This window comes from Neophocaena asiaeorientalis, unplaced genomic scaffold, assembly GCF_003031525.2.
Source record: "Neophocaena asiaeorientalis asiaeorientalis breed wild unplaced genomic scaffold, Neophocaena_asiaeorientalis_V1.1 scaffold469, whole genome shotgun sequence".
Taxonomy (NCBI): domain Eukaryota; kingdom Metazoa; phylum Chordata; class Mammalia; order Artiodactyla; family Phocoenidae; genus Neophocaena; species Neophocaena asiaeorientalis.
This window is the reverse complement of record NW_020172691.1, coordinates 1,893,938-1,908,264: the sequence shown is the minus strand read 5'-3', so window position 1 is coordinate 1,908,264 and position 14,327 is coordinate 1,893,938. Positions and strand designations below refer to the sequence as shown.

Sequence of the window (14,327 nt, the reverse complement as noted above, 5' to 3'; positions counted from 1 at the left end):
CCCGCAGCCCCCGCTGCTGCCGCTGCTGCTGCTGCTGCTGCCGCTGCCGCCGCCGCCGCCCTTCGCGCGCGCCGAGGACGCCGCCCGCGCCAACTCGGACCGCTACGCCGTCTACTGGAACCGCAGCAACCCCAGGTGAGCGTGGCCGCGGGCGGGGACCGGGTGCCGGGAGACTCCGGACGACCCCATCCCAGCCTGGTCTCCCACCCCGGGCTCGGGGCGACCCTGCGCGCTGCCCCCGGAGTGGGGGCGGCCGCTTCCCACGGGCGCCCCCAGGGAGTTCCGGCCCCCAGAGTTTGGGGGACTCGCGCTCCGTGTGCATCTACCCCCAGGGTGCCCCGCCGCCTGCAGATTTGGGCGCCCTGCATGCCCCGGCGCGCCGCCGGCCCTGGAGTTTGGGGATCCCCTCTGGCACCCTCAGATGCAGTGCGGCCCTGAGTTCCCTCCCCGGACTTGGGGCACAGCATCTTCTGGCCTCTCCAGGGACCCCCGCTGGCTTTAGAGTTGGTGGGGATTCCCGGGAACCTTGTCACTGAGCCGCGCCCGGAGGTGGGGGACCGTGGCCCCTCGGGGGAGGGGTCCAGGAGTGCGTTCTGCCGGCGGGTCCCCAGATGAACTTGGGGAAGTTAGAATGTCCCTCCCTACGGCCCGGCGTCCACATTCGCTGCAGGGAGTCCCTGGTTCCTGCTTTGCAGGGATAGAGAGACTGAGGCACCAAGGGGGCTGGGGGTCTGTCCCGGGAGTCCTGACCAGGTGGCGTCCTCTCCTGTCCTGGCGCTGGTGGGGAAACTGAGGCACAGAGGGGCCGAGCGGCTGGCTCAAGGTCACGGCCAGGGGAGCAGAGCTGGGGCAGGGACCCAGGTGGCCTTGTGCCCAGCCTGCCACGCCCGCCTGCCTGCAGTCCTCCTCGGTGTCAGGCACTGAGTGCCATCTGGGGGGCAGCAGAAGCCCTTGTTTGTTGAGTGAGAAAAGTTTGCTGGTGGCTGACCACATCCTGGACAGCTGCAGACGCCTCGGGCCACCCAGGGTCTGGGAGGCTGGAGCGGGCCGGGGATCCGTGGGAGATGGGGCTTCGGGGTCCTGCTGCTCCCGGTCAGCCCCACGGTCGGGGTCACGGTCGCATCGAGGCCAGCCGGGCTGCACGTGGGGGCAGAGCCGCTGGCCTCCCCGCCCCATGACCCTCTGCTACCAGTCACCTTCTCTTGGTTTTCAAGCGCCAGCCGCACCGCCTTCCACAGCCCGCCGTCCCCTCACTGTCCCCCACCGTTCTCCATCCTCCGCCGGAAAGTTGCATAAAGGGCCATATTTGAGGCAGGCCTGGGACCAGGGCAGTCAGCGTCCTGGGTGGGGGCAGGGAGCGCGCCCAGACACCCCCGTCCGTTGCCTGGCTGTGGGGTTGGGCCCCGGGGCCGAGGGCAGAGACCCCGGGCCTAGGAGGGTTGGCCGGGCCATCATGGAGCTGGTCCCCCATGCGGCCCGCCCCGCTGGTCACATGTGGGTTTGATTAAGGCTCTTCCTTGCGGCCGAGCAGGGAGCCCAGCGGGCAGCACTTCCCCGGCCCAAGTTTTTGGTTTCAGCTCCGGAATCTCCGTCCCGGCATGGCCTGTCCTTTGTTCTAGCAAACGCCAGACACGCGAGGAGCCTCGAACGGGGACAGAAAGGGGTCGTTGGGGCCGTCTGCTGCCCCACCTGCCACTGGGCCGCAGGCAGGATCTCGGCCGGGAAGGAGGTAGCCCCTGGGGCCGGGCTCCGGCCGGCCACTTGGCTGCCTCCTGTTGCTGACCTGATAGCCCCGCTCCGACCAGCCGTCCGAGGGGACGGCCTTGCTGTCCAGAGCAGACCCTGGCTGTCAGGGCCTTCCTCTCCTATCTCTCCTCCCCCTTCTCTGCCTGGGGCATCCTTGGTGGGAGATGACCTCCCCGACCTCTTGCGATGGGGTCTGGGGCCCTGGGGAGCCACTTGCCCAAGAAGCCCGGTTGGGTCCAGAATTGGGGCTCCATCCATCGCTGAGGTTCAGGGGCTCTTCCAAAGGGGGACTTGGAGGCCCGGGGGCCCCTCAGGGGGTTTCATGTCCAGGGGTGTCTGGACTGGAATCTGCGTCCAGTGACAGGGTATGTGTCAGTCACAGGAGGAGGGGTGCTGTCCGGCCTTGGGGTCCGAGGGCACCCGGAATGGAGATTTCCTGAGGGCGCCCAGTCCCGGGGGCAGCTGCCAGGGTCGGGGGGTGCGGGGAGAGGTGTGGAGTCACTGAGCGGGCCCCACGCAGGAGGCAGTCCCGCGGGCAGAGATGGGCCTGTGTGGGGAGAGACAAGGATAGGGTCGAAACAGAGAGACTGGTGGTGGCGGCAGGCGGAGGTGACGGGGAACGCAGGGACGGGGGCCGTGCCGGAGACAGGGGTGCACACAAAAGGCACCGTGGGGACGGGGACGGAGCCAGGGCTGGGCGGGCTCGGGTGGTGGGCGATCAGGCAGCCAGCAGAGGAGCGGGGGTGGGAGGGGATGAGTACGCTCAGGTGGGGGACCGCCAGGCCCAGGTGGCGCCGCAGTGAGGCCGGCCACCCTCGCCCGGCCGGGCCTGGTACCCGCGCCGAGGTAATGTGTATGTGGCTATGTCTCCCCAGTTGCGTTCTCCTGCTGTGCCGTGTATTTCCTGCACACGTGAGGCTGGCGGACGCTGCCAGGGAGCCCTGCACCCACCTCCGCCGCAGCCAAAGGGCGGAGCGCAGTCCAGCCACCTGGCCCCGGCACCCCGACCAGCCGGCTGTCCGGCTGTCTCTCCGGCCGGCCCCTGCCTGGGCCGGGCACTCCCGGGCTAGCTGCCGGGTGTCTCTGGACCTGTCTGCGGCCCTGGTGGGACTGGGCCAGGGGTCCTGGCTGGCTGCTCACGGGCCGAGCGTGGAGCTGCGGGTGCATCTGTGTACGTGGGGGACCCGGGGGCACCCAGGAGTCTCTTTGGGCTGCAGGGTGTGTCTGCATGTGTCACTGCGTGTAGCTGCGTGTTCTTGCCCATGATTTTCGGGGGTCCTGGGGCCCTGGGGGGTGCAGAACTGTGTGCGTGGAGTACATGCGTCACCCTGCCACACAGACGCTCGTGTGCCTACGTGTGCACAGCGACCCTGGCCCTGGACGTTTGCACACGCCCACGTGAGTGTGCCTGGAGTACACACGTGTGCGGGGTGCATGCATGTTTGCAGCAGTGTGTCTGGGTGTGGAATGTACGTGGTGTCTGAGGTGCGTGTGTATATCTGTGTGTGCAGATTGGCACCTGGGGAGCAGGTGCATCTGTATGTGGGATGCATGCATGTCTTTAGAGTGTCTGCGTGTGCGGCCCGGCTCTGGCTGTCCCGGGGGCTCCGGTGAGGGGGCAGACACTCCACAAGACACTCCACACCAGTGGGGGCACAGCTTGCCCTCCCTGCCCACCCGGCCACTCCTCCTCCGCCCCCTCCGCCAGCCCGGTGGGTTCCTGCTGGGGGGACGCGGCCAGGTCCCATGGGCACCGTGCCGTCCTCGGTGCAGAGGGGCCATCGAGGTTCAGAGCTGGCACCGGCAGGACACCCGCCGTCCCCGGGGCCCCCACCTGGTTGGGGGCCTGTAGCCCGGGTGGACCCAGTGGTGCAGACCCGGGTGGAGGCTCTGATTGCCCTCGGGTGTGGACAGCAGCCACGGTCCCCTCTCAAACGACCGGGTGGGAAGATGGCGACTGGGGCAGCATCTTCCCCATGGCAGGGAATGTCAGGCACCCTGTCCTTGCCAGCCTCGCCCAGGCCTTTGGGGAACCGGCTTTGAAGGGGGCGATGCCATATTTTGCCGCATGAGGCTTTTTTGTTTCCTTTGGAAGAGGCTCGACCAGCCGGCTTGCGGGGTGGGGTGGGGGGTGGCTTGGAGAGTGAGAACCCATGGGTCTGGGGGGCCGTGGGGGGCCGGGGCTCGGACTCGGGGATCCGGGAAGCCCAGCTGTGCCCTCGGGTGGGCAGCTTGGCTGCTCGGAGCCCCCGTGCCTCCTCCAGGAAGTGGGCTGGTGGGTTGTGGATGGCAGCAGGGCGCGGCGTGGACGGGCGAGGCATGGGCGTGACCCCAGGAAATCAGAGGCCCCCGAGGGGGAGAGGAAACTGACGCAGCCCCTGTGGGCAAATGGGGGAGCCTCGGGGACCAGGCCCTCACATCTGCAGCAGTCGCGACGTTAGGGGGGGAACCGCAGTGCGGGGCTGGGGGTTGGTTCTGAGATGTCCCCACCCTGTGGGGGGCCTGGGCGCTGAAGCTGGGGTCCACAGGCTCCCTGTCCCCAGCCCTGGTCCCTCCCTGCAGTGGGCCTCTCCCCTCCCCAGGCTGCTCAGTTTGCAGAGGAAGGACCCGAGGCTGGGGACCAGCTCAGGACACAGGGCGGTGCGGGGGGGCCCTCCAGCCTGCCTGGGAGCTGGGCCGGGGAAGGGGCGGCCGTCTCTGACCTCGGGACCCCCCAGCAGACGTCCTGTGAGGTTCACGGGTCCCTCGAGGTCGTGGGTTCAAAGGTGGTTTTCCTCGGGACGGCAGGTGCGTGAACGGGGCTCTGGAAGACAGGCTTCTTGCAGGGCCGACGGCTGGTTCTGCAGCTCCCGAGCTGGGCCTGCTGGGGGGTCCTGCCTCGCAGCAGCTTTCCTCCGGGACACCCCCCCTTCCCCTTTCTTCCTCCTCGGGACCTGGCACTCGGCCAGCCTTGCCCCCCCGAGGTGCTGCTTTGGGGAAATTGTCTCTTTGGAAGATGGATCCAGAGGGGGCTTGGCTGCGTCCCCCACCTGGTGGGCCATGCGGGGAAGGGGCAGAGCCGCCTTTGTGGCTGCCCCGTGGCAGACGCGCAGCTGAAGGCTGGGAGCACAGAAGCCAGAGTCCGAGCTCTGCTCCGGCCGGCCCTGGGTGGGGGGGGGTGCCTGTCCCCACACCCCCTCCCACGCAGGGACCCTGGCTTCGAGGGGCTCGTTCCACCGCCTGGGCCACGTTGCCCCTCGCCCGCCCCAACCCAGCCATGCACCCCCTAATCTGCCCACCCTGTGGGTCGGGCTCCCCCTTAGGCCCCCGTTTCATGGACCCAGAGAAAGTGACTCATCTGTGGTCATGAGGAAGTCGGGTCCAGTGGGGTGACCCCCTCCAAGAGGCAGCCACGTCTGGGGCTGGCCGAGGAGCATCAGGGACACCGTGCACACCGGGGGGCAGAGGAGGGTGGGGTGACCGAGGCAGGTGTGCCCCGTGGACCGTGCACCTGGGCCTCCTCCTGCCTCAGACCAAGGCCTGAGGGGTGGGGTGGCCCTGAGGCCCTCACCCTACTTTCCCCGCCCACCCAGCCCCATTTGTTTACCTCCTGCTTCAGCTCTGGGGCCCGTGCCTCAGTTTACCCATCCACACGCAAGGCCATAATCGTCCTTTCTCAGCTGATCCTGCACCACCTTGGGGCCCTCATTTTCTGGGAGGTGTTCCCCACGTCCCACCAGCAGGAGGAAGGTGGCCAGGCCTTGGATGGGGGACACATCTTTTGGCCCCTAGAAAAGCTGGGGGAGGACACTGAGGCCTCAGGGGTCTTGCTGGGGGTGGCAGGCGGGGATGGGCGAGCTCGGCCCACGCTGGGCCTTGGGGCTGTTTCCTGGGATCTTTGTTGGCAGGTCTGAGCGCCTTTAGTAGGAGCTGTGCATGGCCTCAGAGCAGGGAGATAGAGGCAGAGCCACAGGGAGTGAGGGGGACACAGACTCCTCTGCCCGCCTTGCCTGTGCCTCAGTTTCCAGTCTGGGAAGGTGGCATAGCACCCCACCCCCATTTTGGGTGAGACTCCTAATTAGTGGCTTTTGCTATTAGCATCTAATGACTTGACAGTCGCCCGATTGGAGATGATTAGCTGCGGGCTGGGTGTTGCTGGGGAAGGGGTGGTGTCGGGGCGGGGGTGGGGAGCCCTCTGTCTGGGAACCATCCCAAGTCAGTCGTTAACCCCTTAGTGAGAATTTCTATCTCTATCGAGTGGAGCATTTGCATATCAGGCTTCCGTGCTAACGGAGGAAATGAAGGCTTTGTCTTGCTCTCACCAGGCCCCGTTTGGGGGGGGCCCACTCCCCTGCATAAGCGGCACCCTGAGCAGGGGCGAGGCGCCAATTTGGAACGGGAATGCCAACACAGCAAGGCCGTCACTATTTTAGAGCAGGGAAGGGAGAAAAATGGTCCATTTAGGCAGCCAGAGTTCAGGTGTGTGGGGGGGTGTAGGCATCTCCTGGGGACCCGCCTGTCTGGGGTCTTCACTCCCCCACCTGGGGGCAGCTTTCTGCTCCCCATGACTCTAGCACCTCAAAGACCTCGAATCTTTGGCCTTTGTTTGATTAGCAAACATATATCGAGCACCACGGTATACAGGGCCTGTGCGGGCTACAGGGAAAAGGGCAGAGAAGGAGGCCAACCCCCAGGATCCAAGGAAGGCAGACAATGGGCTGCTTAAAGGTATAAATATGATGGTGTCCAAACGAGATGAGTTGGGAAAAGTAGGGAAAAATGTGCCAGGCAGAGGGAACAGCATGTGCAAAGGCCCTGGGGTGGGGGCTTCCCTGGTGGCGCAGTGGTTAGGAATCCGCCTGCCAATGCAGGGGACCCGGGTTCGAGCCCTGGTCCGGGAAGATCCCACATGCTGTGGAGCAGCTAAGCCCGTGCTCCGCAACTACTGAGCCTGCACTCTAGAGCCCGCAAGCCATAACTACTGAGCCCAGGCACCACAACTACTGTAGCCCGCGCACCTAGAGCCCGTGCTCTGCAACTGCAACAAAAGAAGCCCACGCATGGCAACAAAGAGTGGCCCCCGCCCGCCACAACTAGAGAAAGCCCGTGCACAGCAACGAAGACCCAACGCAGCCGGAAAGAAAAGGCCCTGGGGTGGGACCAGGGGCAACCCGGAGGCTGGTGTGCCTGGAAGGGAGCGAGCTAGGGGAGCCAGAGGGCGATGAGGTTGGGGATGGATGGGGACCACACGGGGCCTCGTGGGCCTGGGAGAACTGTGGATTTTGTTGTGTGTGGGGGGAGCCAATGGAGGGCTTTGAGACAGTGGGTCACGGGGTCTGATGTACACTCAGAAAAGTGAGCCCTGGATTTTGGGAGGCCAGGAGTCTGGCCGCCCTAGTGGGGCCCAGGCGTCCAGCCTCTGAGGCAGCAAAGCAGCTTCAGTCTCTGATGTTCTTCAGAAAGTGAGCTGGGGGGGACCTGATGGTGCAGGTGTCACGGGGGGAGGGAGGCAAGCCTGATGGGACAGGCAGGAGGAAAGGGGAGCCCACCTTCTGGAGTCCGTTCTCTCCAGAAAGACCACGCGTGGAGTCACGTTCTCTTTCAGGTTGAGTATACACCCCTCGGCATCGTGCCAGGGACAAAAGGGAACACTGAGGGCCGGAGGCCAGGACCAGGACTCCCCCCACGGCCCGTGGTTCTGCGTCACAGCCTCCCCTGCAGGGCCCACCTGGGTGAGGCTGGGTCCCTGGGCGGCTGCTGGGCCACAGCTGCCATCGATCGGCTGATCAATGGGGCTTTCAGTGGGGCCGGCAAGGAGCGAAAATGACTTTTCAAAAAGCCTGGAGCAGCTTCTGCATCGATTGTGCCCAAGGGGCCGGAGGACGCGACCGGTCAATGAGACGCCCGTGCCTGGCCAGCCGTGGAGCTGCCTGAGGGACGGGCAGGGTCCCAGCCCGACCCAGGGCCGCCCCGCATGCATCTATGCAGTGCCTGCTGTGTACAGAGCTGGAGTTCTCCCATCAGCCTCGAGGACCATCCCCACGGCACAGAGTTGGAATCTGAGGCTTTGAGAAGAGGAGCTGAGACCCAGCTGGGTTCCAACCTGTGACTGAACCACATTTGAGGTTCCTCGGCCCCCAACTGACCCCCGAGGCCAGACACATTTATTCTGCAAACGCCTTCTCACCTCTGCGAGAGGGGGTGGCCTCCCCGTCCCTGGACGAACCCAGTGGAGCAGGGAAGGGGCTGGAGGTGAATCCACTCCCCCTGCTCCCCATGCTGAAATTCTGCGGCCCTTGACCTCAGCCACAGACGTGAATCATCATGCTGGTCCCTGCTGACGGCGGGGGAGACTCAGGCACCGTGAGCTGGTCCCCTGTCTCCGTCATTCCAGTTCTGAGTTCCCAGGACCCCTCGCCTCCGCCTGGCACAGTCTCACGGGTGGCGGGGGGCCAGCCGATGCCATCTGATAATCCAGCCGCCCCCTCAGGTGCCAGCTGTGGGAATTAGCGCACCCGGCGTGGGGGCTGCCTGGCTCCCTCCCGTGGGCCGGGGCGGCTGGCACGGCGGGCACGGAGGCAGAGGCGTGGCTGGGATCCTAGCAGCCCTCCCTGCCTCCGACCCACACTGGGCCTCAGTTTACTGGCCGATACAGGGAGTAGAGGAGGCTGGGGGAGCCCGCCCCCCAACCCTCTGATGCTCAGGCCTTTTATGTGCTAATAAGCCCCTCTCGGGAGGCCCCCTTGTCCCGCTTCGATCCAGGCCACATCCAGGAGGTCTAGGGGCTCCTGGCGCTGTAGCCCGAGGCGGTGATGGAAGGGGAGCTGCTGGTCCCTCGCTCAGCTGACCTCCATCCTTGACAGATGAGCCTGGGTCAGGGGCCTCCCCCCAGAGAAAGGGGTGCAGGTTGCATGACAGTGTGGGGAGACCTCCAGAGCAAAGCCTGGGAGGCAGGGCTTGGGGGTGGAGGTGTCAGGGGTGGGGAAGCTGGTGGGGTGACCAGGGAGTTGGAGGCTCTGGAGGAAGAAGGAAGGATGTCACACAGGATGGAAGGGATGGAACTGGGGGTCTTGAACCCAGGGCACCCCTGAGTTGGACTGAGCGAAGGAGGGCCTGAGCATCTTTTATGCCAAACCCTGCCCCCTCTGGGGAAACTGAGGCTAGAGGAGGGGCAGAGCTTGCCCCAGAGAGGCTGGGAACACTTGGCCTATGTCCCACACTGACTGCCCTCGGCCTTCTTTTTTTTTTTTTTTTCGGTACGCGGGACTCTCACTGTTGTGTCCTCTCCTGTTGCGGGGCACAGGCTCCGGACGCGCAGGCTCTCACGGGCCCAGGCGCTCTGCAGCATGTGGGATCTTCCTGGACCGGGGCATGAACCTGTGTCTCCTGCATCAGCAGGCGGACTCTCAACCACTGCGCCACCAGGGAAGCCCCCCTTTTTTTTTTTAAACATCTTTATAGGAGTATAATTGCTTTACAATGGTGTGTTAGTTTCTGCTTTATAACAAAGTGAATCAGCTATACATATACATATATCCCCATATCCCCTCCCTCTTGCGTCTCCCTCCCACCCTCCCTATCCCACCCCTCTAGGTGGTCACAAAGCACCGAGCTGATCTCCCTGTGCTATGCAGCCGCTTCCCACTAGCTATCTGTTTTACATTTGGTAGTGTATATAAGTCCATGCCACTCTCTCACTTCGTCCCAGGTTACTCTTCCCCCTCCCTGTGTCCTCAAGTCCATTCTCTATGTCTGCGTTTTTATTCCTGTCCTGGCCCTAGGTTATTCAGAACCATTTTTTTTTTTTTAGATTCCATATATATGTGTTAGCATACGGTATTTATTTTTCTCTTTCTGACTTATTTCACTCTGTATGACAGACTCCCGGTCCATCCACCTCACTACAAATAACTCAATTTCATTGTTTTTTATGGCTGAGTAATATTGAAACCTTTCTAGTAACGAACTATAGAAATGATTCCTGAAAGTATAGTCTTGCCCTCGGCCTTCTTGGCAGGCAAATCTGCAAAGGAAAGCTGAGGAGACTGCATCTGGGGATGGCGTGGTGGGCTGCCTGGAGGAGGGGGCATCGAAGTCAAGTAGTAAGGTTTTTGGAGAGGGGCTTCCTGGTGGGGGGGCGGACATCTTGTGCCAGGCCTGTTGTGGCTGAGGGGCCCAGATGTGGATTCTGCAGGGGGTGGAGAGACTGGGGGGGCTCTGAGTCACGTGGCGCCTGCTCGTTTGCATGTGGTTACCCAGAATGCCTGGGGGCAGCCCCTCTTCCCCAGCACCCACCTCGTGGGCTCAGCGCTAGTCCCAGTCTCAAGGAGCCTGCTGTGGCCTTGGTGGGGCAGGCTTGTGCCAGGGAGGGGGCCGTGGGCTCGGACCGTGGCACCTGTCTGTGGGTAACGTGCCTGCCCATCGGTCCCCTAACCCCTCCCCCTTCCCCATCTCTGACCTACCCCTTTCTACCTGCACTGACCCGTTCCCACCCGCCTTCGTGCTTCCTGTCCCCTACCCCGTCCCGTCCCACGCGTTGACCGCTGACCCCTCTCCATTTACCCCATCCCTGACCCTCCCCTTCTCCCTTGCACTGATCCATCATCCGCATCTCGGGCCCCGCCCCTACCCCCGTGCTGATCGCCGGCCCCGCCCCCAGGTTCCACGCGGGCGCGGCGGACGACGGCGGCGGCTACACGGTGGAGGTGAGCATCAACGACTACCTGGACATCTACTGCCCGCACTACGGGGCGCCACTGCCGCCGGCCGAGCGCATGGAGCACTACGTGCTGTACATGGTCAACGGCGAGGGCCACGCCTCCTGCGACCACCGGCAGCGCGGCTTCAAGCGCTGGGAGTGTAACCGGCCCGCGGCGCCCGGGGGGCCGCTCAAGTTCTCGGAGAAATTCCAGCTCTTCACGCCCTTCTCGCTGGGCTTCGAGTTCCGCCCGGGTCTCCGGGCGCACGCTCCGGTGGTCTCGCCCTCCTCTCCGCAAGCCCCCCTGTGACCTCGGCCTCTGGATAAGCCTCTGGGCCTCTGGACTGGGACCATGTGGTCAGCCTGTCCCACACTGAGACCAGGGGTGCCGTCCCCCCATTGCAGGAGGTGGGAAACTGAGGCCTGTGGAATCTTGAGGGAGGGGGTGAGGGCGACCAACCCTGGACATGGCAGGGGTCTCCCGGGCCCACCCCCCCATCTCCCAGCGACCCACCCGCGCCCAGATTCCCCGAGGAGCTTTTCACTGTCGGCTGGTGGCAGCCTTGGGACACTGCGCATGCGTGCCCCGCTGTGAGCCTTGCCGGGGGGCCGGCTAGGCTGCCCCCACCTGTCCTGGGCATCAGGGGTTCCCAAGGGGCCCCTTTTACCTTCCCATCAAGTGCCAAGGGCAGGGTCTGGGGAGGCGGCAGAGTTGGGGCTGGGTTCAAGTTCCCGTTCAGTGGGGCCTTGGCAGACTGTAGTCTGAGAACCTAAACCAGGAACACTGGGGTCCAGGCATCGCCCCTGCCGAGAGGGGTATCAGGGAGCCCACCTTGGCGTCGGACTCATGCCTCTCCCGAGGCAGTGAGACTTCAACGGATTGTGGGGTCCCATTTCTCAGCGTCCTGGGGGCCGATGGGGAGCAGGTGGGAAGGGGGGTCTGCCCCCGGGGCTTTGGAGAGGAACCCAGCGCCTCACCACCCCGGTTCCTGCTGAGTCAAATTAAACTCTACAAGGCTCCCATTTCCTCCTTTCTCTGCTCTATTTGGATTTTTTCTTTTTAATTCAGGGAAGAAGGGGGTGGGGGAGGGGAAGAAGGTGCTTAAATTAAGTCTCCGTAATATAAGAAAAATTACATTTTTCTTTCCGAGACGGGAGTTTCATAAAGATAATTATTGTAATTATTCGTCCTATCTCTGTGATGAATGTTACTTTTATTACGTGCTTTTTATCTTCATCTCCCAGCACGAGGGGCTTCTGGGGGGCGGGCAGAGGTGATGGCCGCAGAGAGGACCGGCCGAGAGCACAGGCGGGGGCAGGCCCAGCCGCAGCCGTGTGGGTGCCCGTGCCTGTTCACGTGTGTGAGCCCTGCCACCCGCAGGGCCTCAGGCCTCCCTCCCTGCCCCTGTCCTGGTCCCTGAGCTCCTCCCTCCTGACTCATGGCTGATGCTCTGGTACCTCCCCTGCCCGCCAAGTGGGCCAAGAAGCTGGGAGCCCTATGGTGGAATTTTAGGTGTGAGGACCCAATGCACTTCGGCCTGCACATGACTCGGCGGTGTGGGTCGCTCTCCAGGTGAGGCCGGAAGCTGCCTCCTTCCCAGGGGTAACTGGGTTTCTGGCGTCACCCAGATGGAAAGAATGATTTCCAAAGCACCTTCCATGGGCCAGATGAGGTCCACATAGGGGGTGACTTGCCGACAGGCACCCTGAGAGCAGGGATTTGATCCCTGGTCAATCATTTAGTTACACTGATTTTTTTTTTTTTGCTGTTTGATTTTTATTTTGTTTTGTTTTTGGCCGTGCTGCACGGCATGCGGGATCTTAGTTCCCCGACCAAGGATGGAAACCGTGCCCCTGGCAGTGAAAGCTCAGAGTCCTAACCACTGGACTGCCAGGGAATTCCCTTTTTTTGCTGATTGGAAACACACCTATTTTTATTCATCACCTTTGAACTTTGCCCTGTGATGCCCTGGGGTGAGATGGAGCCCTGGGGTGTCATTGAGACCTCACCTGACCCCCGTCTCTGGGGTTAGGATTCAGCAAAGTGAGAGGTAGGGGAAGAGTGCAAGAGGACTTCTGGGAAATCATGGGCATTGTGTCTGGGGCTTTGATGTATGATGAGGAGTTTTATGGGTGGATTCCCCAACCTGGGGTCAGGGTTGGGTTACGGGTGTGGGGAAGGGCATACAGCCCCAAGAGGTCTCAGGCACCAAGAGCCTCCTGCCCTACTAACCCCCAACCCCTCTCTTCCAGCTGCCACACCCCCCAATGCTGTGGACCGACCCTGCCTGCGGCTGAAGGTTTACGTGCGACCGACCAGTAAGTTCTTGGTGGGGGTTCATGTAGGGTCCTTAACTCACAGAACCCAGTGAGTCATCAGCGGAGTTAGGAGGCGGTCATGGCATAGCCTGGGAAGTCCCACAACCTCAGCGATGGCTGGGACAGGCCCTGCCTGAGCCTCTGTTTTTCCATCTGCAAATGGGGCCATTTCACACCTTCAAGAATGAGGGTTGAAGTCCATGGCTGGGCTTCACTGAGGCCGAACACCCCTTCACCCAGTGAGCGGGTATCACGGAAGTTCTCTGAGACGGACCAACGGGTTCGTGTTCTGAGCTCCTGAAACATAGGGAAGGGGGGTCCTGCAGCCTCGTCACTTCACCTGGAGCCTTCTGTTTGCCATGCTCTGCATTGGAGGCACAGCCTCAGCCGAGGTGGACAGAAATCTCTGTGCCCTTGGAGGTGCAGTGAAATGGAGATTTTTTTTTTTTTTTTGTCTGCTCAGTGCATATGGGATCTTAGCTCCCTGACCAAGGGTGGAACCCGTGCCCCCTGCATTGGGAGTGTGGAGTCTTAACCACTGGACCGCCAGGGAAGTCCCGTAATGGAGATGTTTAACAATGTCAGGTCGTGGTGAGGTCTAGGAAGCAGGGTGGGGGGTGGGAGGCCTGCCACTGACCCCCCTGTCTCCCTGTCCCCCCAGATGAGACCCTGTATGAGGCCCCCGAGCCCATCTTCACCAGCAATAACTCATGCAGCGGCCTGCGCAGCTGCCAGCTCTTCCTCAGCACCGTCCCCGTGCTGTGGACCCTCCTGGGCTCCTAGTGCCCAATGGGACGTTGGCCCCGCCCTGATGGCCCGCCTCCGAGACCAAATAGAGACGCCGCTTCTCCCACGACTGGTGCTGCTTCGCCAGGCAGGGGGCCGTCCACCCGCCCCAGGGCTGGAGGGGGGTGAGGGCAGCCGAGGTCCCCCCACCCCGTGCCAGAGGGGCCGGGTGTCTGCTCAGCTGGCCATGCTGTCTTGTCCGGGGGACCTGCTGAACCCTGGGATCTCTTGGTGACGTTGGTTTTTGTTTTTGCTTTTTAAGTGTATTTTTCATCAGAAAGACTTGAGTTTTTAATTTAATTTATTCCTTGCTGTCGCCTGTGACTTTGGGAAGGAAACAGAATAGACAGATGGGGCAGGGGTCCCTGGCCCCCTTGAGGGGAGGGGGATTGGGGCACCCCTGGCCTGGTCACTCCATTTGTTGGGTCCTGGGTGGAGGCAACCATGGAATGGAACCCCAGGTGCCATGGGACAGGCTGGCCTGAGGCAGAAGGGGTGGGTGGTGAGTCCCCCCGATTCTGGTCCGGGGCCCTCAGACCCCTGTCCTGCCAGCTCTACCCTCCTCCCTCCTGGTGATTGTCTCCTAGAGCAGAAAACCACGGGGTTTCACCAGCAGCCACCATGGAGCCCCGGCACCCTCAAAATCATAGCATTACAACGTCTTAGAGATGACGTAGGCTCCACCTGTCCCCCCAGCCTCACACAGTCGCCCCCAAGACCGAGAAGACGTTATATTTCTGTAAATAGAGCCAGCAAGTATATACTGTGATTTATTTTTACTGTATTTCTGAGGAGGGAC

The 14,327-nt window shown here is 62.7% G+C and overlaps 1 protein-coding gene and 1 pseudogene across 1 annotated transcript in view; one reads left to right on the top strand and one right to left on the bottom strand.

Annotated features, from left to right (window-relative positions):
• Window positions 1-14,321, top strand: part of EFNA2 (ephrin A2) — an 18,468-nt gene extending 4,147 nt beyond the window's left edge. The window contains exons 4-8 of the mRNA XM_024740000.1: window positions 8-135; window positions 10,385-10,697; window positions 11,899-11,996; window positions 12,534-12,742; window positions 13,404-14,321. Of these exons, the coding sequence (XP_024595768.1) occupies window positions 8-135; window positions 10,385-10,697; window positions 11,899-11,996; window positions 12,534-12,742; window positions 13,404-13,525 (870 nt within the window). The 3' untranslated portion in view covers window positions 13,526-14,321. The remainder of the gene's footprint in view (window positions 1-7; window positions 136-10,384; window positions 10,698-11,898; window positions 11,997-12,533; window positions 12,743-13,403) is intronic.
• On the bottom strand, window positions 9,629-9,722 carry LOC112396404 (uncharacterized; annotated as a pseudogene).
• Window positions 14,322-14,327: the final 6 nt, after the last annotated feature.